A 26081-nucleotide genomic window follows, 5' to 3' on the forward strand; every position below is an offset into this window, starting at 1 on the left:
TGCACACTACGAAGTGCTGTGGAGCTAGAGACAGGGACAGTTACTGAGTGCTGTGCCGGGCCTGTTGGGGCTGAGTTGGGCAGCAGGCTGTCATTTTAGCTTGGCCTAAGGGAACATCAGAGGACAGAAGGCTGCTGGGCTGCACGGTCTGAGGGGCAGTGTGGTCAGTGGCAGGCTGGCCACGATGGGAAGGCTGTCCATGTAGCCCAAGTCTGGCCCCACGCAGACAGCTCAAGGACTGTCTGGGAATTTGTTTCTACTGAAACGGGAAATTGTGGGAAGCCTTGTGGAGTGAGGTGGGGTAGGACTGAAGGTGGAACCTGCTACAGTCCCTGTCTGGAACAAGCTTCCTTCCATATTTCTCTGGCCAGCTCAGACTCCCCTCCAGGCAGGCCCTCCCACACTGGGTCAGGCCCCTCCTCCGGCTTCCACAGTCCTGAGGCCTCCTCCAGGTCCCTCTGCTGGTGCCTTCCTGATCACTCTGGGCTGCCGCAGTCTGGGAATGAAGCTCCGTGAAGAGCAGGTTTGGGGCTGTCTCCGTCACTGCTGTGTCCCCAGAGCTGGGTCCAGGGGAGGCAGTCTTAGTTGAAGGGAGGGCTTTGGGACCATGAACTGAATGATGGGCAGACTTGAGGCTCATTCCTAGGCGCTGCTCTAAGGGTTCTGTGATGCCCACGTCTTTATGAGAGGTTTATGCTTCAACTCCAGTTCCACAGCTGAGGATACTGCGGTGCAGAGAGGTCCAGTACTCGCCAGGCCTGGCAGAGGGCGGGCAGCACGGAGCCTACACTCTTAGCCCCTGTGAATACGGTTTCATTTTACGTCCTTCACTGGCCCGCAGGCAGTATCTCTGAAATAGGGCTGGGTTGGAAACGCTTCTCCCTAACCTTCATTAAAGCAAACATATATCCATTTAAGAGAACACATCATCCTCCCCCAACCATCCAAATCCCCTCAAGTACCCCATTTTGGGAATGCTGCTCCACACTAAAGCCTGGTTGCCTAGGAGAAAACTTCAGGAACCGGCTCTAATGAGCAGACAAGAATGATTTGCAATTAGCATCAATTGTCTATATGCAAATTAAAGCTCCCAACCGCAGAGCCCTCTTTTGTAGCGGGCTTCCCTCCTATTTCATTCCCTAGGCTTCTGGGCTCAGCAAATCCTTCCCTCCGACACTGGGTGATTTCGCACCCACCCCCTGCCTCAGTCCTAGTCTACGCCTGGCCTTGCTGCCTTGAAATTGGGGAATTCAAAACCCCCGGCACTCGGGTTCTCTACCATGGGCCTGTGCCCACCACAGGGACCACCACCAGCAAGGCCTGCAAGGCCCGGCCCCTCCCCTCCCCTCCCCTCCAGTGTAGCCTCTCTGGGCCCCACTGCACCTCAGTGGGCGAGACAACTTTACACGTGACTCCCTGGCCGGGGGCTGTGCTGAGGGCTCCCAGCACAGTGACCAGGACAGGACAGGATGGATCACCAAGAAAGATCTGTGAGTGACAGAACGAAGGGGCTGTTCAAAGGCCTGAGCACTTCCTGCGGAGGGGGGTGGGCTGAGACAGAGACCTCACTCCATCTCTCTCTTACTCTCCACTTCAACACTTCCAGGGCTCAAGGAGCCCGGTGGCTAACTGAACTGCTGCTAGGTCATGAAATCCTTTAAGTGGGGACTGACCAGCATCAAACCCCGTCAGACTAGCCCCGGCCACGGCGCATCGCACACAGTAAGGCTAAGGCCTGCTTCGGAAACCGCTGCTTCGCAGGCATTTCTGTGCCTGTGGATGCAGACACGATCCTTCCGGCTGCGCCGTGGCCGAAGACGGTGAGGCTGTGGCTGAAGGCTCATCTCACGTAGAGAGAGGCTGAGGACTTGAGGACTGGCAAAGCCCTCAGGAAAGCCGCAGTGCTGAGGTAGCCTTCAGGCCTACAGGAGTCCTGGATCCAGGCTGGCCCCTGTGCAGGCACAGGCAGGGAAGGGAAGTGGGACTGACCCTAACGGTCGGCATTAGGGATTGCAGCCCAGTAATCCTCGCCTGGGGCCACAGACCTCTGCCTTTGGGTCCTGGGACAAGGTAGAACTTTTCCACCTCTGCAGGTGGTGGTCACCCCTTTGTGAGATTCTCAGGGAGAAGGTGGACCAGATCCCAGGCTGCCAGTCAGCCAGTGCCTGTTCTTTTTCATTTATTCCGCTGTCTGCCTCTCTAGCAGCAGTTTTCAAAGTGTGCTCCTACACTGGCAGCATTAATACCCACTGCGAACTTTAAAAAATGCATTTTCTCAAGCCCTACCCTGACCAACTGAATCAGAAGCTCTGGGTAGGGCCCAGCAATGTGTTGTACAAGCTCTCCAAGGGGCTGTTTGGGGACCCTGCCCCATACCATTGAGGCAGGAAGGCCAAACCATGATCTAGACTTCCTTGCAGCTGGGATGGTCACAAGATAGCGCCTGCTGGGGGTTCTGGGAAAATGTTCTCCATAGAAGTGGGAGCTGCATAGAGGCCATGTTGTAGCCCAGTAGGCTAAGCTGCTGCCCGAGAGGCAGGCATCCCATATGAGCGTCAGTTCGAATCCCAGCTGCTCTGCTTCTGATCCAGCTCCAGGGAAGGCAGAGGAAGATGGCCCAAACACTTGAAAACCTGCATGGAATTCTGGACTCCTGGCTTTGGCCTGGTCCAGTCCCAGCTGTTGTAGCCACTTGGGGAGTGAACCAGCAAATGGAAGCTCCTCTCTGCCTCTCTGTAACTCTGCCTTTCAAGTAAAATAAACCAATCTTTTTTTTAAAAAAAAAAGAGACCATGCACAGATGCCATGACTACCCTTCTATTCCCTGTTCCCCTCACCTGTGGGTGCACAGTCAACTGGAGACTGATGAGACACAGCCCGGTGAGGACGGTGGAGCAGCAAGACACAAAGCCAATCCTTGAGGCCCTCCCCGAGCCGCTGTCTCAGCCCAGCTCTGCCCTCCCGGGTTTCATGTCACTTTACAAGTGTTTGTTTAAGCCACTGTGGGTCAGGCTTCCTATCTCCAGCTAAAAGTACTCCTCACAGACATAATCTGTGACTTCCAGAAAGCATAAAGCCCATTAGTATTAGCAAAAAGAGAAGACAAGAGCACAACAGTCAGAAAACCAGAGAGAGATGAACAGAGACAGCCAGGGGTCTCTTCTTTCTGCCTGGGGTCCCTGAGGGCTGAAGGCTGGACAGCAAACAGTGCGGGAACACGCACGTCCGTGGGCACGCTCGGGCATGGATGGTGGCCTGCACCCCCGAAGGATCAGGACTAGCTGTAGTTCCTTACCTGGGCTGCCTTGGTGGGTCCCGGCTGCCCCCTGCCAGGCCAGAGGGGGCGCTGGAGCCTGAGGAGTATAGCTTCGGTCGGTAGCCCTTGCCCTGGCCAGCAACTGCAGGGGCCGGTGACACCTCCCGCCGTCTGTCCGTGTGCTGGGACCTTCCGGTGGCCTCGCGTCCCCCGCCACAAAGGCCCATACTTCCTGGGGGCTTGTGTGGCTTGGTGGCCCGAGGTGCCTTGGCCAGGGACATGCAGCTGGGGCTGGAGGTGTAGAGGGTGGTATCAATGCCGCTGTCACTGGAGCCGCCCTTGGAGAGGGGGTCTTGCTCTGGTTCCAGGGGGTCCAGAGGGTCGAACCAGCGGTCGTCACTGTGGCTGCTGGACGCGTTGCTGGAGAGCGTATTGCTGCTGGAATGACTCGAGTATTGAGGTTCTCCCTGGAAGGCAAGGGAAGTGGGTGGCCTCAGCACTCCAGGCCCGGGGCAGGTCCTCCCTCCTGGGGTCTTCCCTCTGGCTGCCCGCATCCTGGCTGTGTTAACACTGGGCAAGTGATTTACCTTCTCTTTGCTTCAGTTTCCACTGTCAAGTGGCGGTGGGGTGGGCTGATAAAACCCTGCCTCAAGGGGTGGCTTCAGGGACAGACATCGTGTAGATAACTGAGCTGGACCTTTCCTCCCCACCTGCTCTTCTCCAGCTCCAGAGCAGCTCCCCGACCCTCACAGTGCCCCTCCCACGAGCTGTGGCCTCACCGCGGACCTGCTCTTGCTCACACTGGCATCCAGCCCAGACAGCGAACCCTGCTGCTCACGTCTTCTACACACCCGAAGCTGCCGCCACTCCACCCCGGTCCTGCCCCCTTGTCTCCAGCTGGGCCTTTGCAGCAGCTTCCTCCCTGTCTCCCCCCAGATCCAGTTTGTTTCCCGCAGGGGCAGAAGGAGGGTGTGAAGCCCTGTGTTAGCTCACTACCCTCACCTGCTCCAAACGTTCCCCTGGCTCCAGCTCAGAAGAGCAGGAGGCCGTGTCAAAGCCCATGAGACCTGGCCGACCTGGCCCATGGTCTGGCCTCAACTTCATTTCCCTCTTCCCTCCTGATCATTCTGCTCCAGCCACACTGGCCTCGTCACTGCTCTTCTTTTAAAATTATTTTCTATTTATTTGTGAGACAGAGAACTCTCATCTGCTGGTTTACTCCCCAATTGCCCACAATGGTTGGGGGTGGGCAGGGCTGAAGCTGGGCATGCAATCCAGGTCTCTCACATGGGTGGCAGGCACCCAGTTACTGATCTATCACAGCTGCCGCCCAGGGTGTGCGGAGCAGGCCGCTGGACTCTGATGCGGGATGCCAGTGTCTTACGCGCTGGGCTGACAGCCTTCCCAGCTGTTCCCTGAGCACGCAGGCATGCTTCCCGCTCAGGGTGTTTGCACTGGCTGTTCCCTAGCCTGCTCTTCCCTCAGGTATTTTCACGGATCTCCCTTATTTTGTTCAAGGTTTCAGCTTAAAGGTTTCCTCCTTCAAAAGCCTTCTCTGACCTTGGCATCCTACAGCAGTAGAGCTCCCAGGACTGTTTTTCCTGAGCTGTGCTTTGTTTTTCCAAGAGATCAGCTCTTGGTGTTATATAACACATGTAACATACAGAACACATCTGCTTGTCGCTGCCCACACTGGGACGTCAGCTTCCTGAGGACAAGGGCTCACCTGTCCTCTTCGGAGTCCTAGCGCTCCATATGTCGGGAGCGCTCACCAAATGCCTACTGAGTGAATGGATGCCAGGAGCTCTCCGAAATGATCTCCTCCTGCTGGACACACGAGACTACATCTCCCAGCCCCTGTGCAGCCAGGTGTGGCCACATGATGGAGCCCTGGCTAACACAACAACTAAATGGAAGCGACTCACGCCTCCCCCACGATCCCCTCTCTCTCCCATCTCCTACACTGGAAAGAGGCAGGGCCCCAGCACAGGGCTCAGAGGCCCTGTGGGACAGCAAAGCCACAAGACATAGGGAGCCCAGATTCCTGAATCCCCATGTGCAATGTTGCATTACATTATTATATGAGAGGGAAATAAACTTCTATTATACGGGGTCCCTGAGATTCAAGGGCTGTCTGTTACAGCAGTTAATCCACCATGACTGATGGAACAATGAGGAAACTGAGGCCCGAGGAGGTAAAGGGATTTGCTCAAGATGACCTGGCTGGTGAGGACTGGAGCCAGGATGTGAAGCTGGTTGGTCCTAGCTCGAGACCAAGTATGTAGCCACTCTACAAAGTGGAAGACGGCCAACGTGGAGTGCCCATTCTCGGGTGTGTTCAGAGGCCACACCCAGGGCTGGCTGCCCAGCTCACAGCAGTCAGGTGCCCAGGTGAAGCTACCAGCCCCTGCAGGCCTTGCTCCTTGGGTGAGGCAGGGAGGGCCCGGACTCACTTTGGAATGTCTGTTGGGGGAATCTTTGCCTGCTGCATCCTGCCTGGAGGCGTGCTTGCTCCCGCTGCTTCCAACCATGGCTGAGAGCCGTGCCTGGGCTGGCACATGCCACAAAGGCTCTGTAGGAAAACGAGACACCAGTGGTTAGGGTGACGCAGCCTGGAGGCTGGGGAATCTGGCCCTAAATATGGCTGGACAGACCCACCCCTCTGTCAGTCTGTCTGCTCACCCAGAGCATGATCCCATATACTTACGTCTTGGGACCTAACAGGGAACAGTTAATGAGTATTTCCGACATCCCAGGCAACAATCCTCCATTATCATGCCCAAACAAGATGCAGCACACTTTCATACTCCCTGGCCATTTGATTTTCTCCTTTGTAAACTGCCTGTACACTCCTTATCTTACTGGGTAGCACATTCTTCACATATGCAAGGAAGTACTCCTTTGTTGTTTAAATGTACCTTTTTTTTTTTTTTTTGACAGGCAGAGTTAGAGAGAGAGAGGCAGAGAGAAAGGTCTTCCTTCCGTTGGTTCACCCCCCAAATGGCTGCTTCGGCAGGCGCGCTGCGCGGATCCAAAGCCAGGAGCCGGGTGCTTCCTCCTGGTCTCCCATGAGGGTGCAGGGCCCAAGGACCTGGGCCATCCTCCACTGCCTTCCCGGGCCACAGCAGAGAGCTGGACTGGAAGAGGAGCAACCGGGACAGAATCCGGCGCCCCGACCGGGACTAGAACCTGGTGTGCCGGCACCGCAAGTCAGAGGATTAGCCTGTTGAGCCACGGCGCCGGCCTTTACTTTATCTTCACCACACATCTTCACGTAACAGAACATGAAGTTATTCTGTTTTCAACAGCTGCATATAATCCCATCAAGTGAATGTAGACCAACTATTTACCAGTTTGTACCAGTAAGGACTCAGGTTATCTTCCATTTTACCTTATAACCATGTTTGCAGTGGCCTCTGCATGTGGAATTGCTGCTTCAAAGATAAAGCAGGTTGAAAACTGGTGGCTGCTGTGGGTGTGAAATGGCCCAAGCTCCCAGGGTCAGCTAGTCAATGCGTCTAAACCAAGCATCTGACCAATTCCAGTGAGGCCATTTAGTTAATGTCATCAAAACTGCAAATGCACTAACAGAGGCTCTGGCCCCAGGTGGCCTGGCCCCAGGCTTTGCATCAGAATGGTACGTGAGACAAGGATACTTACTGTCCTGCATGGCTTCTGTGTCAGGCACTGCTCTGAGTGCTTTGCATGCATCACCTCCTTGTGCTATGGTGATGAGAGTGTGAGGACCATCTCCAGTGGACGGAGAACATCATGACTCAGAGAGGCTAAGTGACTGGTCCAAGGTCACACTGTCAGAAAGGGTCAGGCAGGGAGGAGAGCCCAGGTGCACCTGGCTCCAGAGCCCGAGTTCTCGAGGCCTGCACCCGCCCCAGGCTTCCCCAACAGTGACAAAACTGGCAGTGACTGAGACGGAGTGCTTGGTAGGCAGGCGGCCTTGTTCTAATGCTGGGCTGCCCTGTGCTGACTGCACTGCCCGCCCCCCCCTGCTCTGGAAGGATGACACCTAGGATGTCCACTGAGGCTGGGAGAGATGAGGTCACTGTCAAGGTCACACGGCCAACTCAGGACTTCCCACCAGGCCAGTGGGAGCCTGAGCTCACAACCACAATGACACCCCTGCTGCCTCCAGTGTGGCCCCGGGGAGCCCTGGGGTATACTCTCCTGCTGGGGAAGATGGGGGTCAGGTAGGATACTCTGGGACACTGCAGCGAGCAGCCTGGACTCAGTGACTGGTGTCACTGCCTGTGTGGCTTTCATCTGGGACCCAGGGGTACAGAAGGCCTGGACACTGACCCTACACCTCCTCTACGTCTCGACAGTTTTCTGCTTTGGAGCATCCCAAACGTCCAACAGGCACTGGTCCCCAGGAGGTGGCCAGATCACGCTGGGAAGCCGCACTTCTACACAAGGCCAAGCAGATGGCAGTCACATCCACCCTCAAATGCCACCTGTAAGTGACAGCTCCCATCTCTGCCTCCATCTTGAACCTCTGGATAAAGGTCCATCCTGGACCATTGTGCATAAAGAAAATTGCACATGTGGACTTAGCTGCTCACAGCACCTCTCCTTGGCATCTATCGGGCACCTCCCGCCTAGCATGACCAGAGCCAAACACCTTGTCTTCCCCCAGATCCACACCTTTTGTCTTTCCTGCTCAGTTAACAGCTGCTCCACTCAGGCCAAAACCATGCTACTGTCCCTGACTCCTCTCTCTCATGCCCACATCCAGGCATCAGGAAATTCAGCCAACCCTGCCTTCAAAACACCAGATCCAGAACCAGTCTTCTCTCCCGTCCTGTGCCGTCACCCCTGGTCCTGCCCCCTACTCTACCCTGCAGGAAGCAGTAGCCACCAAGGACCCTGTGAGCCCTGGAGTCAGCTCCCACCTGTCCTCTGCTCGAAGACTGAACCCTGTGGCTCCCATTCCACTCAAAGGGCACCGGACCTCAATGTGGCCCCCGAGGCCCACCTGCTCCATTCCCATCACTCCCCGGACGTCGCCGCCCACCATTCTCTGGCCGCATGGCCTCCCCACCGCTCCAACATAACAGCTGCACTGCTACCTCAGCCTCTTTCAGCAGCCCTTCCCTTTCTCTGCAGTGTCTCCTCCCAGGTGATGGTTTTTTCTGAACTGGGTGGAGAAAAAAGAACAAAGACCCAAATCTGTCTGTCTTGGAGCAAAGAGCACCGCCTTGTGCGCAGCACCATGCGGGACCACGCATGTGGAGAAGAGAGGTGTGACCACGCATGCGTAGAAGAGAGGCGGGACCACGCACGTGGAGAAGAGGAGTAGACCGCATCTATGGAGGACAGCGGCGTGGGGATTGTGATCTGCTCGCCTCAACTCCAACCACTGTCCCTAGTTTAAGAGAACCGTGGGCCAGGGTGCCCAGGAGTTCTCCAGGCCACTGCTTCTGGGGCATGCAAGCTCATTCCTGCTCCACAGTGCCCTTGGGGTCACCCCTCTCAGCTGCTTCAAGCAGCCCCTAGAAGACACTCCTCCTCTCTCTCCCCTCCACCACTTCATTTGCTTTCTTCCTCTTGAACCCAACCTACCCATGCACCTGTGGCACTCACACTTCCAAGGGGCTACAAGTTCGTTATGCAAAATGCTAGTTAAATTGCCCATCTCAGGCAGTCCACGCACATGGATAATTACAGAGGAGACAAAACACGAGAAGACGATCAGTCCCATAAGCTATCAGAAAAACACAAATTAAGAACACAATGTGATACCACTCCACGCCCAGCAGTGCAGCCGGTGAGGACACGGAGCTACTCGAACTTGCGTATGTTGTACAATGCTTTGTCACTTCAGGAGACAGTTTGGTAGTTTCTTCTGAAGTTAGAACATATGACCCAGCAATCCTGCTCCTAGGAGTTGACTCTACAGAAGCAGGAGCATACGTTCATCAGAAGGTGGGTTAGGAATGTTCCTACCAGCCCTACTCTAGCCCCAAGCTAGAAACAACTCAGATGTACGTCAACTTTAGGAAGCAGCAATAAACTGTGGTTCATTCAGGCAGTGGCAACCTGCTCCAAACTGCATTGCTACAGTCACGGGCTGCCTCTCACAAACAGAATATTGTGCAAGATAAGCCACACACACACACACACATTATGCAGATAGTATGTGCAACAAACTATAAAATTCAAAAACAGGCAAAATGAAGTTAGAAGCAGGATGGGGTTGGTCCCTGGGGGCACTGAGAAGGACACAGGGGCTCTGGGAGGCTGCCCCACTCTGTCTTGCCCTGGGTGTGTCCACACTGCCCCATGTCATCAGAGCTGTACACTCAGAATTTGGGCTCTCTTTTCAACACATGCTCTGTGTCTGTAAAAGCTGAAGAGCAATGCAGGAGGTTTGTATACTGGGAAGTCACAGGCCCTGCTGCCCCTACAGCACCACTTTTCACCCTTGTCAACTGTGTCCCACGCCACGTAGCCGGACCTGCCGTGGACTCGGCAGTGGTGGCAGCCACCCTCTGCGGACCCTGCAAGGGGAAGCTTCTTGCTCCTGGCTTCCCACCGCTCTCCTGGCTGACCTCTCATTTCTCGAACAGTTCCTGCAGGTATTTTTTTTTTTTTTTTTTGTAGTTGAATCGTGGGTGAAAGAAGAGAGGGAAGGGGCTGTCCCCCATCAAACTTTAAGGAAGAAGTCCTGGTTGGGTTAGGTAGGCAGGTGGGCACAGCCGGCCCAGGGGAGGCCCTACCTGGCTTCTGGCGCTCCATGGTGCTCTCCTGACTGGTCAGCCCACCTGAGGAGGAGTCGCCACTGGATGTCCCATCGTGGCCGAAGTGGGGATCAAAAGACAGCAGTGGGTGTGGGGCAGCCGCGTACCTGCAGGGAGCAAGAGGAGACAAGCACAGGGTGAAGGACCTCGTCTAAACCACCTGAGTCTGAAGCCGGCTTGCCAGGGCGTTTTAAACACAAGGGAGGCTCCGCCGTGGACTGGGAGAGAAAGCTGCTGGCAGGCTGGATGAGTAAGCCTGGAAACGTGCTATTAGCTGAGGGTCAGGAATGAAAGTCTTGCCTGGGAAGCCGGCCAGGCAGTTGGTGGTGGCAGGGAGCACAGAGTGAGGCAGGTTCCATGCCGAAGGAGGGAGCAGGGGCCACCTGGGCCGACTTCTCAACACTTAGGCTCCTCGGGGGTCCAAGCCTATCCTGTGACATGAGGGGAACTGTTGTCAGTAGCTACCACCCCAGGCTTCTCTGGGACTCACCGTCTCTCTGAAGGAGAAGGGCAGGGATAAGTGAGCATCTGTAGGAACAGGAGGCCCAGGGCTGGGTAGTTTGGGCTTTGAACCTCCCCACTGCCTTTTGCCCAGCCACAGCCAGGGGCAGTCACTCTCCAGCCGAGCCTCAGTTTCCCTATTTGTCAAGAAGTGACGTCATTACATGCTTCCTCACAGGACTGAAGGGTGCCTCACTGTACCTAGCACTTAGCCTGGGGCTGACACACATGAGTTGTGCCAACTGGCTGTCAGGCTAGAACTCTGGGCGCACCCTGGCCTTTTTGGAGGAGGGCACTACAGGGGAGAAGCTGTGGGCTCAGGCTTCAGGATAAGGTGGATCTGAGTTCAAACCCCAGTCCCATCCCTTGGGCAAGCGCTCAACGAGCTGCAGACTTCTGATCTGAAAAACGAGGACACGTCTTCCGCCCCACAGTGTGGTGAAGCAGGCTGAAATAAGCTGGGACTCTGCCAGAGGCCGGCTCTGAACCCCACGGGCAAGGGCCAGGACTTGAGGGAGGCAGAGGCAGAGGATTCTCCTTGCCATCTTATATTCTGCTGGCATTCTCCCTGGCACGGAAGCAATCCTGCAGACGCCTCCACTCAGAGCCAGTCACGGAGGAAGCGGGCTCAAGGACAGGCAGGTGACTTGATATTGTCTAAGAAGATGCGAGGGATTCTGAGTTAAGATTTCCACACAAGGTGTTTCTGGCCCTCTGTCTCCAAGCACATGGCTCGCCCACACCTCCTGTCCCCGTGAGACTGCCTGGTTGAGACCATGTGACTTGATGAGTAGTGAGGGAAGTTGCTCGGAGATGGTGGCCACGAGGGCAGCCTGGATCCTGGCAGTCCCCTGCCACCCGGCAATGGAACTGCCAAGTGGGTGAGAAACACATCTTGGTCCATTTCAGTCATGGAGATTTGCAGGTGTTTGTGATCTTACATAACCCGACTGAAACAGGAGGAGTCCCCTGGGGACTTCTCCTCCGCCCACGTGAGATGAGGAGAAAAGACAGCCTCCTCTCCTTTCATTCCAGATGTTGCTGCATTCACATGTAACCCTGCCACCAGCTGTGGCCTTCCTGCCACTTGGGTGAGCATGAAGCCACGGAGGAGGCAGGAGGGACTGGGCGCTTGATCATGATCACCCTCCTTGCCTCTTTCTGTGAGGTAACGAGTTCCTACAGTGCCTGAGCAGTCGGTTTGGTTACTCCAGGCAGAAGCACCCCCGTGACATGGGCCCTGCATGCTGCGGAGCTCTGAAACTCCATGAACAGTGCTCACAGCTCTTGGGCTGCCCGCATTTCCACATCCACCGTGGGAATACGTGGCAGGGAGGAGAGGGGATACACTGGGCCCCTCAGCATCCCACAGAGGCTAACTGGCTTCTCCAGGGTCACTTGCCCACTCAGTTTCTAACCCCAGGCTCCCCGCTGGGCAGGACAGCACAAGGGTACTTCAGAGGGAGACTGGACAGCGTGGAAACTCAACTCTATCACCCGCTGAGAAAACACTTCGACCTCTAACACCTCTGGGAAAGCAGTACAGAGCCAAACATAAGCAACACAGAAAATTCTTCCTTTTCTTCGTGTCCAAGGGCCCCGTTTCTGGTAATTTAAGGGATTTTACAAAGGCCAGTGGGATCACAATCTCCACCTTACTGGCTGACATCACCCCGGGCTGGCTGCCTGCTACGGCGGGGCTGAGCCCCAGCTGCCGATCCCAGCGCTGGCGTGTCTGCGTGGCTTTCCCAGAAGTCTGCGCCCAATGCGGAGTGCTAACGGAAAACGGCAGCAGGGGCTGGGATGAGCCAGGGGAAGGTGGAAGGATGGGCGGCAGACACGGCAGGCTGCTTCTCCAGTGTGTGTTCCCCCTTTCCCTTGGGGAGCTGAATCCCAGCTGTCCTGGGGGTGGCCATGTGGTCACTGGACAGACTACACTTTCCAGGATCCCTTGTGGTTCCGGCGGATATCAAAGTAAAGGTGCCCGCGTGGGCCTGCCTGCCAGGACACCTCCTTGGAAGTGTGCTGGGGGGGTGCCCTCGCCCCATCGTCTCCTTAAGCTGCAGCCTGAGCAGCCACTGTGGACCAGGAGGCAAAGGGTCAAGGACAGTGAAGCATCAGAGAGGGCCCAGGTCCCTGCCAGTGCAAAAGAAAGAAACTATCCTGCCTGAATCACTATTCTCCTTGTTATGCAGCTAAACCTACCTGTAATGGACAGGTCACCTTCAGCTGGACATAGTTTGCTACGTTCCCTCGCTCAGCTGCTGTCCCCAATCAAGACAGACAGTCCTTTATCCAATCATGTCATTCTCTAATCGAGGTTGACCACTTACTGGGACACGGAATATGTCCCATTTGAGGCCATTTCTAACACTGCTGAATTCTAGTCAAACTGATTGGAAATCAGGGCATCTCACCATACAGCCTCCAAACACCCCTGGAAAAAGAGATCAAATGGCTGTCTTCAATCGTATCTGAGCAATCTTAAAGTAATTACTTTTATCTTTTCTTGGATGAGGAAGTCACAAAGCTAAAGGGCTTGTGGTTCTGATGAAGAGCTAACTAGCTGCAGCCCTAGGCATCTGTCGGCAGTGTGACACGGGAGGCCGAAAGGAAGGGGGTCCCTTAATGTCAGCAAGGTCAAGTTACTGGGATGCTTGCTTGAGCTCCCCACTGGGCCACAGAGGAAAGTAGCAAGACAGATGTGAGTATGGGCAGAAGCCTCACTTGTGCAGAGGGCTCCACTCGGCTCTGTCAACCTCCTACAGTCAGCGTGCAGCCATGGCTGTGAGGAGCAGGATGACGGGGTGAGAGGGTGGACAGGTCATGCGGCGGATGTTGGATGCACCCCTCGATCATCTACCTTCACCATGCTGGTGGGGCCCATATTCTACTGACCCCTCCATCACATTCCTTGGGGAAAATCCTGACAGTTTAAGCTACTCAATGTGACCTAGCCAGGGGTTGGTTTAGGAGTGGACAAGCGAGCCAGTTCCTTCACTCTTAAAAAGAAGCTTTCCTTTGTGTTCTATGGGTCACCGGTTTTACCTGGGGCCACAGTAGCTATTCTGGGGTCCCAAGTAGAACCAGGCCCGAGCTGCAGAAGTGACCAGCTCTCGGGCCATCCTACTTCTTGGCTTCCTATTATGGGAGATGGGAAATCCCCAATACCTCAAGCCTTCTTGCCTTAGGTTTTCTGTCCCTTGCTGTCCAATGCTCCTACCTGATGTACCACTATTTATGGAGCTGGCAGAGAAAAGCAGGAGAAACAGAATCTAAGCCAGCCAGGGAGCCTGATGAGCAAATGTCTGGGGCCCAGTCCAGCCTGGCAGGCTGGCTGAGCCTCACACACATTTCTGTCCTAACGCTCTGTACTGAGCTTGCTGGGTCCCACGTCTTGCACAAGAAGGTGGCAAACTCCTGAGGACAGGGAGTACATTTGCAGCACAGGCACAGTTCAAAGTGCTTGATACAGACTTCCTCCTTGAATATTCACAGCACTGCTCAGAGACAGCCCCATGAGTGAATGTGAAGTCACTTGCCCACACTGACATGGCTGATGCAGGACTGGGCTTGGCTTTGAACTCGTAATGACGAGTTCTCAGTACATTTAAGATGGGCTGTGACACAGGCTCTGTCTATGAAGGGCTCTACCCTCTTATGAGCTTGATGAATTTGGCAAGTAGCAGGTGTGTGGAGGAGACAGCTATAGACAGAGGGGTCCCCAAGGGACAAATATCCCTGCTGGACTGGAATGTCTGGCTTGGGTCACATGGGTTCCCGCATGTTGGGACAGCTACACAGCAGGAAAAGGGGAAAGGGGCTGAGGCAACAGCAGCTCGACCTGCTCCCAGGCCTCTTACTACAGGCTGGCGGCCACTCGGAGGGTCGGTTCTACTGGAGCACGAGGTGTGCCAGAACGTTCGGCAATGCTTAGATCCAAGCTGCTGATGGAGGTAGAAAGTGCTACACACACAGGGCAGAGCTAGGAACCAGTGGAGCACTAGGAAGAAAGGGTGGGCTGAGGGGAGCTAGAGTCCTGGGAAAAACACAGAGCACAGCCATCAGAGCAGGCTGCGAGCAGGGGCTCCCAGGGGCTCCCAGGGGCCACGATCAGCCCCTTGCACCACAGGCCTGTGTTCCCATTCTAACTCCGTGCTTCCTCCTGACTCTCTGCTTCCTGGCAGTGACCTTAGCCCTGTCAAAATGGGGATGATCTAGCTACCCATCTCATGGAGTTGTTGGGACGATGTACTGAGATCATGCATGTAGTCTGAGGGGACAGACTGGAGACAAAACAGATCCAAACAAGTATGCCCGATTAGTCCCCCTCCGGCAATTAAGTTTTTGTCTTAAGAAGCAAAAGTAATGAAATGGGGGCAGGACAGTCTTGTCAAATTGTGCAGGAAGACATCAGACATCCATGAGCCAAAAAAATGAACCTCAACTGAGGTCTCTTGCCTCATACAAATATTAACTCAGGGACTGGCATGGTGAGTGATGCCAGCAGCCCATAGGAGCGCCAGTTTGAGAACGGGCTGCTCCACTTCTGATCCAGTTCCTTGCTGATACACTTGGGAAAGCAGCAGAAAGAAGATGGCCCAGGTGCCTGGGCCTTTGTCACCCATGTGGCAGACCCAGATGGAGTTCTAGGTTCCCGGCTTTGGCCTGGCCCAGCCCCAGCCAGTGCAGCCATCTGGGGAGTGAATCAGCAGTGGAATAGCAGTCTCCCTCTCTTAAAAGACTTATTGATTTATTTGAGAGGCAGAGTTACAGACAGAGGGAGACAGAGAGAGAAAGGAATTCTATCTGCTGGTTCACACCCCAAATAGCCACAATGACCAGAGCTGGGCCGATCTGAAGCCAGGAGCCAGGAACTTCATTCACGCCTTTCACACGGGTGCAGAGGCCCAAGCACTTAGGCCATCCTCCACTGCTTTTCCAGGTCATTACCAGGGAGCTGGATCAGAAGTGGAGCAGCCAGAACTCGAACTGGCACCCATATGGGATGCTGGTGCCGCAGCAGAGGTTTAACCTAGTATGCCACAGTGCCGGCCCTCAATAAATAAATCTTAAGAAAAGTTAACTTAGGGGCCAGAGTCATGGCTCAGCAGTTAAGCCGCAGCTTGTAATGCCGGCACCCCATATCAGACCACTGGGTTGAGTCTCAGATGCTCTGCTTCTGATCCAGCTCCCTGTTAAAGCTCCAGGGAAAGCAGTGGAAGATGGCCAAAGTGCCTGGGTCCCTGCCACCCACATGAGAGACCTGGATGGATCTCCTTCTTCCTCTGCTACTCTTTCAAATAAATAAATCTTAGAAATATTAACTGAAAAAAATTTCAAATAGATCATGGCCTTAAATATAACTCAGTAAAACTTCTATTAAAAAAATGTGAGAAAATAGGAACCAGGATGAGTGCTTAAACAACACAAAACACAGCTCTTCAAAAAGGAAAAAAAAAAAAAGATTAATTTGGACTTCAGCAAAACTAAAAACTTTTGTTCTATGAAAGGTGAGTAGACAAACTACTGACCAGGAGAAAACAGCTACAAATCACACAGCTGACAAGGGACTGTATCCAGAACATACAAAGAACCTGCCAACACTGAAAAGGATTTAATTCAATTAAAATGGGCAAAAAACAAGCAGTGACATTTCACTGGGGAAAACATACCACTGGCAAATAAGCACGTGAAAAGACAGTCAACATCATTACCCATCAGAGAAATGCAAATCGTTACCCACAATGGGGCATCACTATCAGAACGGACAGAATAAAAATCCGTGACAACACCAAATGGTAGCAAGGATGTGGAGAAACTGGAACCGTTCATACACTGCTGGTGCAAAACAGACTACCACACGGGGAGCAATTGTGTTCTTGGGCATTTATCCCAGAGAAACAAAAACCGATTTTCATGCAGAAACCTGTATGCCTGGATGTTCATGCTCAGGAGATAAACACATGGGATGTCCCAAACCCAGAAACTACTCAGAAGTCTTCCACCCGATGAGAGGCTAAACAGTAGCACATCCATACCATGGATACAATTCTGCAATAATAAGGGATCAACTACTAACACCCGCAGCAACTTCGGTGACCTTCAAGGATATCATGCTGAGTGAAACAGACAATCCCAAAGCATACGAACTGTGTGATTCCTTTTATGTGATGGTCAGGAAGTAGTGATAATTAAAGACCTGCTAATGGTTGCTGGGGGTTGGAATGGGGGACGGGTGGGTGTGGCTAGAAAGGGGTGGCATGAGGGGCTGGTGATGATGGTTACGTAAGACAACACCTGCGAAAAAAACGCACAGAGCCACACACACACACAGGTGTATACAGAACTGGTGACTTCTGAGTTCCAGGGCTTGTACCAATGTCAATGTCTTGTTTTGGTACCATATCAGAATCATGCAGGATGCTAATCACGGGACATGTGATAGACGAAGGGTGCTCAGGATCTGTCTCTACACCACTTTGCAACTTGCTTTGAATCTGTGATTGTTTTCACATAAAGACTTAAAAAATTATAAAAGAGAAAAAGCAAAGTGCTCCCAAGAGCGATGAGGAAGTCACGGACTAACGGCTCTGTGCCAGCTCCAATCCTAGGTTTGCCCCCACACTCCACACCCAGCAGATTCCTCTCTGCTCTCCCTTCTCTATTTCACAGCACCCTGCTTACTCGCGCCTGTGGCCTGTGCTCTGTCTGGAATGACCCTCTCTCTTCTCTGTAGAAAACTCCTCCTACCTAATTTCTCGAAGCTCTGTTCAAATGCCACCTCTGCTGGGCAGCCAACCTAGACCTCCAAGGCTGGGTTGTGTTTCCTCACCATAAGCACATGGATTCTAAGGGCCTCTCTCTGTTACAGTCAGCAAGTGTCGACTCTGCAGAGCCCCTGCTTACAGAGTATCTCAAGTACTCTTCTGGGCACCTGGCCCCCAGGAGGCAACTGGGACCTCACGCTGAATGAAAGCTGCATGGTGGCCACCAGAAGATATCACAGGGAAGCGTCCTCGATTTTAGAACAGAGGCTTAGAATCCAAGAATGGCTTAGGGAGGTGGCTCTCAGAGCAGCACCTGTGTGGCATATTCCACCCAGATCTACCAGGTCAGAAACAGCTGAGGCCCAGGAAATCGCATCTTAACCAGTCCTTCTCTGTATGATTCTAATGCACAATAAAGACTGAGAGACACTAGTTTAGTGGACTGTCCGTGGTCTCAAGCCAGGTGATTTTATTTAAACAAACCCACTGTATTCTTTTATCAAACACAGACCAAGGACCTGCCATGCGCCAGATCCTTGATGCACACTGGAAATACAGGGCCAAATCAGAAAGCTCCTAGATCTTGGGGAGTCTCTCTCTCTCTCTCTCAACACTCTGCACACAGGCATGAGTCACTGGAGCTCCAGCTGGCAGGAGGATGGGGCAGGGGCAGGGTGAGGAGTGTGAAGAATCTCCAGGCTGAGAACAGAACGTAAGAGGGGGCTCTGCAATGTAGACAGCCCAGGAACCTGGCCAGTGGGACTGCATATGGTATCGCACAAGACGCACAAGGTGCCAGGGGCCTTGGGGGCCACAGTGAGGGGTCAAGTCTATGTCTTGAGGGTTCTGGAACAACAGGAAAGTTTGGAACAGGGGACAGGCTGCTGAGGGGAGGGTGAGATGGAGGTGGGGCCTCCAGAGGTGGCTGGGGTAGAGATGTGGGAAGAGGAGGTGGTGGGTGGCAATGATGGAGGCTGAATGGATGTTCCACAGCAGGGGGAAAAAGGAAAAGCAGCAGCCAGGATGGGGCCCATGGTCTTCCTTGAGAATGGGCAATGGCAGGGACCCGGGGGGAGCAGGACACAGGACACTGGGTTCAAGGCAGCTGGGGAACAAAACTCATTTGGACCAGATCCTGTAGGGCTTTGAATTTCAAGCTGCAGAGTCTGGGTTTATCCTGAGGGCACTGGGGAGCCAGGAGGGTTTGTGAAGACTGTTCATGTTTTAGGTCAGGGGTGGATCCAAGAGGGCAGGAAATGAAGCCTGAAAGATCACAAACACTGGGCAGGGGTCGGTGTTGTGGTGTAACGGGTTCAGCCACCACCTGCACTGCCGGTTGGAGTCCTGGCTGCTCCACTTCCAATCCAGATCTCTGGTAATGCACCAGGGAGAGCAGTGAAGGATAGACCAAGTGCTTGGGCCCCTGCCACCCACATGGGAGACCTGAATGAAGCTCCTGGCTTCAGCCTGACCCAGCTCTGGCCATTGCGGCCATTTGGTGAGTGAACCAGCAGATGGAAGCTCTCTCTCTCCTCTCTCTCTGTAACTCTGACTTTCAAATACATAAAATAAATCTTTAAAAAAAAGTGGATAATACTGATGGCCTGGTCTTAGGGGATGGGGGAGAAGAGTTACATGAATGGTAATACTGGATGGGGAACGGGCTTGCTCGAACAACTGATTCAGGTGTCAAAATGCAATCAAAATTCTATTGCAAGGAAAGCCAAGGGTGGGTCCTGCCCAGTCTAGCTTAACCCTAAAAATTTAAGAAGCATGGAGAGAGAGAGCTCCCATCTGCTGGTTCACTCCCTAAATGTCTACAAAGGCAGGAATGAAGTAGGAAGCCAGGAATTCAGTCCAGGTCTCCCACGTGGGTGGCAGGAACCCAATTACTTCTTCCCAGGGTCTGCATCAGCAGGAGGATGGAGTCAGGAGCCAGGTGTGGGAATCAGACCCAGGCACTTCCACGTGGAACCTGGTGTCCTAACCAGTGACTTAATGGCCTGCCCCAGGCCTAAATTTCAACATGAGATAAGTTAGCACCCTGTGGGTTGATGAACAGCAATCCCAGAACATGGTAAATACATTTGTGCAGGTGTGCATTTCCTGAGGAAGAATGATCGGGTTCTTTAATTAAAAAAAGAACGAAGAGATTCTGACCTTTCTGGCGATGGCTTGTATCTTGTGTAGGTGGCCGAGCTGGGGGTGGAGAAGCTCCCAGAAGGCTGTCGGTAGGGAGGGACTCTGTCGGCCCCTGCTGGTGATGCTGTGTAAGGGGTTTCTGGGAAGCTGACAGGCCTGGAATGAGAGGAAGCAGGCAGGAGGTGATGAGGAGGGCACTCCAGACTCAGGGTGGAGAGACAGAGACCTCTCCCTTTGGCCCAGCCACATCCCACCTCCCTGCCACGCACTCAGCAGGACGGACAGGTGGGTGCCGAGCGAAGGGTGGCAGAAGCTGGGCTACTCCCCGCTTTCACATCTCCATCCCCACCCTTGTAGCCCGGCTGGGGGTGCTGCCAAAGGCCCTCCTTGCTCCTCTCCTGGCACGCGATGCTCCAAGCTGGATTCTTTCATTTTGTAAGAACACTTTATTTTTCAATATAGCATATATTCAAAAATGCCTATAAATTATAAACGTCATGACAAAACCACAAAGTCCCTGAAGCCAGCACGTGACCTGAGGACAGGAGTGGAGGCCGGGACACGCATCTGTGGACTTCTCCCTTTCCCATTTCCCTGCCTCCCCCAACAGAGAGTCACTGCCTTAACTTCTGTGCTTATCAGAAACCAGTTTTAATCGCATGCTTGGTATGGTGGGTTTCCAGCGTCAGAGCTCCCCAGCCCTGGGCCCCTACACCAGAGGCCCATGTGAAAGCTGCAGGAGAGGGAGGGAGGAGACATCACAAAGATGAGCAGGAAGAGAACAGAGGATACTGGTGGTGGTGGTGGGGGGGAGGGCTGAGGATGAGTATGGGCAGGTGGGCAGGCAGGAGATGGGGCTGGGGCTGGTGCCCCTGGGGGTTCCTTACCTCTTGCTGTGCAGTGGCTGCGACTCCCGGAAGGGGACCATGGGGGTCTGCTTCGGGGGCCGGCTCAGGGACTGGGCATGGCCAGGGGTGGCCGGAGCAGCCCACTTGGAGGCCGGGAGAGAGTTGTGGGATGCAGGCCCGCTCCACTGCCAGGGAGCATTGCTGCGGTAGGGGGGCCGGCCCCCCGGGAGGATGCTTTCTGGCTCTGTCTTGGGCTCCGAGGTATTCATGTCATAGGTCTCCGGCCAGCCCCTGGGAAGAAAAACCTTTGTGATCCAGGAAGGCCCAGCTCAGCGGCCTGTGTGCCTGCTGCCTCCTTACCCTGGCCTGGGTTTTCCTGGCCAAAGCCAAACACGACGGCCTCTTTCAAAGGCTGGGTGGACACCCGCTGAATTAGGGCTTGAAACCAACCAGCTCCATGTCCTCAGCCAGGAGACCCCTCCAGAGGCTCGGACTGCTAGGCCCTTTCTACTCTCCCTCCCTCCTGTCCATACCCGTCTGCTCTCACTTTGCTGCCGTCTTCTCCTTTCTCCCAGGCCCAGGCCTCAAGTCTCCCACGGCCCTCCACGGACAGGCTCGGTCCTACCCCCACCCCAGCAGTATTTGGGGCTAGAAGGCGGATGCCCTTAGAATCAAAGGACAGTATCTGCCTTGTTCCACAGAATCTCAAAAGGCAACTGGAAGAGGAGCAGGTGACCTACTTTGCAGGGTGGTTAGGAGAGAAAAAAAAAAAAGCCACGAAATCCAGAACCTTGAAATAGCTGCAGAGTGGCCTGCGACTCCCCCCAGACCAGGCTGGCACACGCTCTGCAGTGGGCCTGGCTCGAGGTGGGGAGATCCGAGGGCTGGGCCGGCACTCGCCGCCCGCCGCCGCCGCAGTGCAGCACGGAGGGGGCTCTGAGCGCGAGGAGGGGGCCGTGCTCAGGAAATCCACTCCCCAGCAGCTGACAGCGCCAGCTCTGCAGAGCGCTCAGCCTGGAAGCTCTCACGCCCAGATCCTCTGCACTCTCCCGAGTTCCCTGGAGTCCCGAGAGTTCTGATGGCCACTTGGCTAAACATCTGGTGGACGGACATGGTGGCTCAGAAGCTCTGGGCCCAGGACCCAGCTGCTAAGGAGCCATCCAAAGGTGACGCAAGGATGTGTTCTGCCGGCACCTGAGCCCACCGCCCCATCCCCCTCCGCAGGAGCACGGTCGGAGCTGACATTTGGCACTCGTAGGTGTGGATGCCTAACAGAGCCCTAAATCCGCCAGGCCCTGCGGAGGTGGAGGCCTTCACCACCATCGCCCCAGGCAGGGCACACCTGCCCGTCATGCCTGGCTGCCTTCTGCAGGCCATTCTGATGATAGGGTTTGTGCTCTGGGTGCGGCTCGCCCTGCTTTCTGGCTCCAGGTAAGAGCACGTGACCCAGGCCTGGCCAATCAGAAACTTCTCTCCCCTTGACACAATGACTAGCGCAGGACAGTCGCGTGCCCCAAGCAGGGCCAACTGGAGTCATTGACTCCGAACGGTTCCGGGGATGACTGGGGGGAAGATCTCTTACACCAGGGCAGCTGCGCTCTCTGTGTGTATGTGGGGTGGGAGGGTCATCTCTGTCCTCACAAAGAGGGATACTGAGAAAGGCAGCAACACAGAAAAGGAAGAGAGGTGACGGGGGGTGGGGGGGGACTCCTGAGGACACAGCCTTGCTTATATCTTGCCCTGTGTACTGGTCTTGTCAGGCACATAAGCTGAGAAGACTCCTAAGCCTCACCGTGTGTGTTAGAGTGGATTCTGTTGCTGGTACTCAGAGTCCTGATGAGAACATCACATTTCAGAGATCAGAGAAGTTAAGTAACCCATCCAAGGTCACAGAGCCAGTTAGAGGCAGAACGTGGATTTAATTACGTTCAAGTTGACTCCACAGTCCCCAGCCTGAACCACCATGCACACTGGCCCACTGTACAGTGGTTTGGGAGCCAGTGGGTAGTGGTATGGGGTTCCTGAATTCTCCCCCAGTTACTGACCATTTCACCTTGGGCCCAGAGCCTCTGGGTATGACCTCAAAGAGGTGAACACTCAGTGGGGGTGGCTGTGGGCACTCAATGAGTATGAGCCGAGAGTCAGGTGCACACCAGGCTTACCCAACAGGAGCTGATGCTGCGGCCTTCACCAGCTGATTCGGGGGACTGCCCACCTGCATCGCCCACTAACCCTGAAGAGGAAGCTGCCCCCCAATTACTGAATCCAAATCTCACCCCCTCGGGGCTCTGGGAAAACTCCTCCCCTCCAGCTTTCTCCGGTGATTTGAAAATCGCCAGCCTCCAAATCGCCCTGAATGTTCAGAAAAGAACGTAGATCCCTGGGTTCCACCTGCAGTCGCCGGACCCAGAATCTCACGAGCAGGGCCCGTCCGGGAATCTGCCTCTCACTAAGCTGCCTGTGATGTGACGCCCAGCGTCTGAGAAGCCCATTTCACTGGTTCGGCGTTTGCTGGTTTAAAGAGACCGAAGTGTTAGGAGAGGGCGTCCCTGCCCCGTCCCCACTCCCAGAAGCAACCTCTGCTCCAGCTGCTTCCATGTTCTTTTAGAAATATCCTATGCAGATAAGCATTGCATAAAACTACAAAATTACAACAAATAACACGCTGTCATCCCCAACAGCATCGTGCCGATCAGTCTCATCTTCCAACAACTGTTGGTGCTCTCACCTGGACGGCCCGATTTCCTCCCACACGGATCCTGAGGGTGGCCTCTGCCTGGCCCACTGCGGGAGAAGTCCAAGGGGACGCCCCGGCTCTCACCGCTTCTCCCCACCGTCCCCTTTCCCTTGATTCGGACAGTCTAGTTTCTGGAGCCAGGGGACTCCTGCCTTAGCTCTTCACTTGCTTGTGGGAGGTCCAATTTCTTAGGGAGGGATTTCCAAGCCCCCTCACCAGGCCTTGGATGCACCATGGATGAAACATCCCAGGATCGTCCTGTCCATCAGGCACCAACAGACATGAGAGCAACCCTCCGGAGCCTGCACAAGCGTACAAGGTCACGCTGCTGCGTCTTATCAGACGATCAAGGGTGTCCCTCCCCTGAGTACCCCGCCCAGCTTGGCAAGGGCGTGGAGGCACAGGGCTTACTCTGGAACCCTAGCCATGTGGCCGGGGGGTAGAGGAAGGCCCCTTGTAGGTGACTCAGGGTCAGGAGGGGGTGTCTAGACGCACACCACGCAGGGGGCAGTGACAGTACCTGTACGTCATCTGCTCCCTTCAGAGCTCATCATGACAATCGGGCCCGCAGCTGGGAGTGCAGTGACAGCCTGCAGAGCTGGGGTTATCAGCTCTGCAAATGCGGTCAGTTCGAGATAGCAGTCTTTGAGGAACAAAAACCACCCAAGTCCCGACAGCACACCTGCTGCTGCCAACGGGAGATCCTGTTTGGGTGGCAGCCTGGTAGAGGAGGGCTCACGACAGCCTTCCCCTTGCCCAGCACAGGGAGCAGAACCCGTCTGTCTGGTCGCAGCCTCCTCGGCCTGTCTCCCCACAGCCAGAGAACGCTGAATTTTGTTTCAGTTCTCCCGACTTAGCCAGGGAGGGCTTCTCAGCCTCTCTACTCACAGGGCTGCAGAGTCATGTGACAGGCGAGTGTGTGTGTGGAGAGGCTGGGTCCTCACCTGAGGTGCACACCCACCGGGGAACCTGCCTATGGGGTTCCCTTGGCTCCACTTGCCCTTGCACTGATCTCAGTGGGTGTGGCCGGCCTTGGCCCCACGCAGAGGCAGAGGAGGGGACAAGAAGTGGGATGAGGGCAGGGGACACCTGGGGCTTGACGAGTCCTGAGGCGGAGGGACAGGCCTGTGGGTAGGGGTGGCCAAGTCCTTGGTTTCAGGGCTTAGGCCTGCTCAGAATGACCCTCTATCAAATTCAGAGCAAGTGCGACTTGGGAAGGTGGGAATGGAGCAACCCCACTCGCATGTCCACAGCTCCCGAGGGCTTCTAGAGAAGAATGGATCTGAGCTTCACTTCACCACCTGCGGGCTGTGCACCTGCTCCAGGCCTTAGTTTTCTCCCCTGTAAAGTGAGGATCGCACCAGCCCTGGCGGGAGTCCAGCGAGGTCACGTGGGAATATGGCACTCAGGGTCCCCTCATCGTGCCCTTCTCTTGGCTCAGACCACGCCAGCCACACAGGCCCTCCTCCTGGCCTGTCAGCCACCAGAGGTCTTTGCTCTCACCTTGAAGTCTTCCCCGAGCCCCTGTCCAGTGTTAGGTCATGTGCTTTTACCACAGCACCTGCTGGGGACCAAGTCCTGTTCTGGGTGTTTACAAGTCTTACTTCCTTCAACACATAAACACCTTTGTGGAAAAGATCTATTATGTTCCTCATCTTATGAATGGTGAAACTGAGGTGATATGGCCACTTGCACAGGGTCCCTGTTAGCAGGGGGAAGGGCAGGGATTCAAACAGGGGCAACCTCACTGCGCAGCCTGCCTGCCTCCTGGCCGGGAACACCGTGATGTCTTGCTCTCTCACATCCGTCACCTTGGGAGGCTGCTAGAGTGTCCATTCATTAGTCTGGAAACTGCATTACTCTGCCTTCTCCATACAAATTGTACCTCAGAGTAACCAAAGAGTTACTCTTTATGAGAATTCCAGTTAATAAATGAAGAAGGAATGACTTGTAATGAAATATGGATCCAGGCAGTGACCACAAATGGCTACCACAGTGGGAGGCAGAGTGCTGAGGGGAATGTACAGTGACAGGGCAGGCTGCCACCATCCGAGCCTCTGCTCACCCTGAATGTCACCCACAGGGGAACACCAGACACAGGGTGCCTTCCGAGAGCTGCACACCCAGGACTTCTGTGGTTGGAAAACATTCAACCTGAACCTGAGCGAGCTTCGATCTTGACCTCCAGTTTATGAAAAACATGCGTGCTGAGGAAGAGCTTAAAGGGCATCACGGGGAGGCCATCAGCTAAACCCGGGGAGTGGCAAACTGTGGACACATGACCTAATTTCTTCCTAAAATAAACTTACAGGAGGAAAAAAAAAAGAGGGAAGGAAAACTGACTGATTCAAAGAACCTTAAAGAGACACGAGGATTGCACTGAGAGGCTCCTGATGAAGACAACAGCTGCCTTTTTAAAACAAACAAGACCATGTAGCTATGACAACGGGGAAAAACTAAACAGCAGATGAAGAGTTGATGCTGGAGCCGGCGCTGTGGCACAGTGGGTAAAGCTGCTTCCTGCAACGCTGGCATCCCATATGGGTACTGGTTTGTGTCCCAGTTGCTCCATTTCTGATCCAGCTCCTTGCTAATGCACCTGGAAAACAGCGGAGGATGGCCCAAGTGCCTGGGTCCTGCACCCATGTGGGAGACCTGGAAGAAGTGCCTGGCTCCTGGCTTTGGCTTGGCCCAACCTGGGTCATTGCAGCCATGTGGGGAGTGAGCCAGCAGATGGAAGGTCTTCTCTATTTCCCTCTTTGTAACTCTGTCTTTCAAATATATAATTTTTAAAAAAGATTTATTTATTTATTTGAAAGTCAGAGTTACAGAGAGAGAGAGAGAGAGAGCGAGAGCGAGAGGTCTTCTATTTGCTAGTTTACTCCCCAACTGGCCGCAACGGCCAGAGCTGTGTCAATCTGAAGCCAGGAGCCAGGTACTTCCTCTGGGTCCCCCACGTGGATGCAGGGGCCCAAGGACCAGGGCCATCTTCTACTGCCCTCCCAGGCCACAGCAGAGAACTGGATCAGAAGTGGAGCAGCCAGGACTTGAACCGGCGCCCATATGGGATGC

The 26081-nt window shown here is 54.5% G+C and overlaps 1 protein-coding gene across 3 annotated transcripts in view; it reads right to left on the minus strand.

Moving 5' to 3' along the window:
- SIPA1L3 (signal induced proliferation associated 1 like 3) overlaps positions 1 to 26081 on the minus strand; it is a 238772-nt gene that overhangs the window by 34519 nt on the left and 178172 nt on the right. For all 3 annotated transcript variants that reach the window (XM_062176109.1, XM_062176107.1, XM_062176108.1), the window contains exons 11-15: positions 20312 to 20563; positions 19443 to 19580; positions 9991 to 10118; positions 5710 to 5828; positions 3296 to 3723 (exon numbers count right to left, since the gene is read on the minus strand). In XM_062176109.1, the coding sequence (XP_062032093.1) occupies positions 3296 to 3723; positions 5710 to 5828; positions 9991 to 10118; positions 19443 to 19580; positions 20312 to 20563 (1065 nt within the window). The remainder of the gene's footprint in view (positions 1 to 3295; positions 3724 to 5709; positions 5829 to 9990; positions 10119 to 19442; positions 19581 to 20311; positions 20564 to 26081) is intronic.

This window comes from Lepus europaeus, chromosome 19 (genome assembly GCF_033115175.1).
Source record: "Lepus europaeus isolate LE1 chromosome 19, mLepTim1.pri, whole genome shotgun sequence".
Classification (NCBI taxonomy): domain Eukaryota; kingdom Metazoa; phylum Chordata; class Mammalia; order Lagomorpha; family Leporidae; genus Lepus; species Lepus europaeus.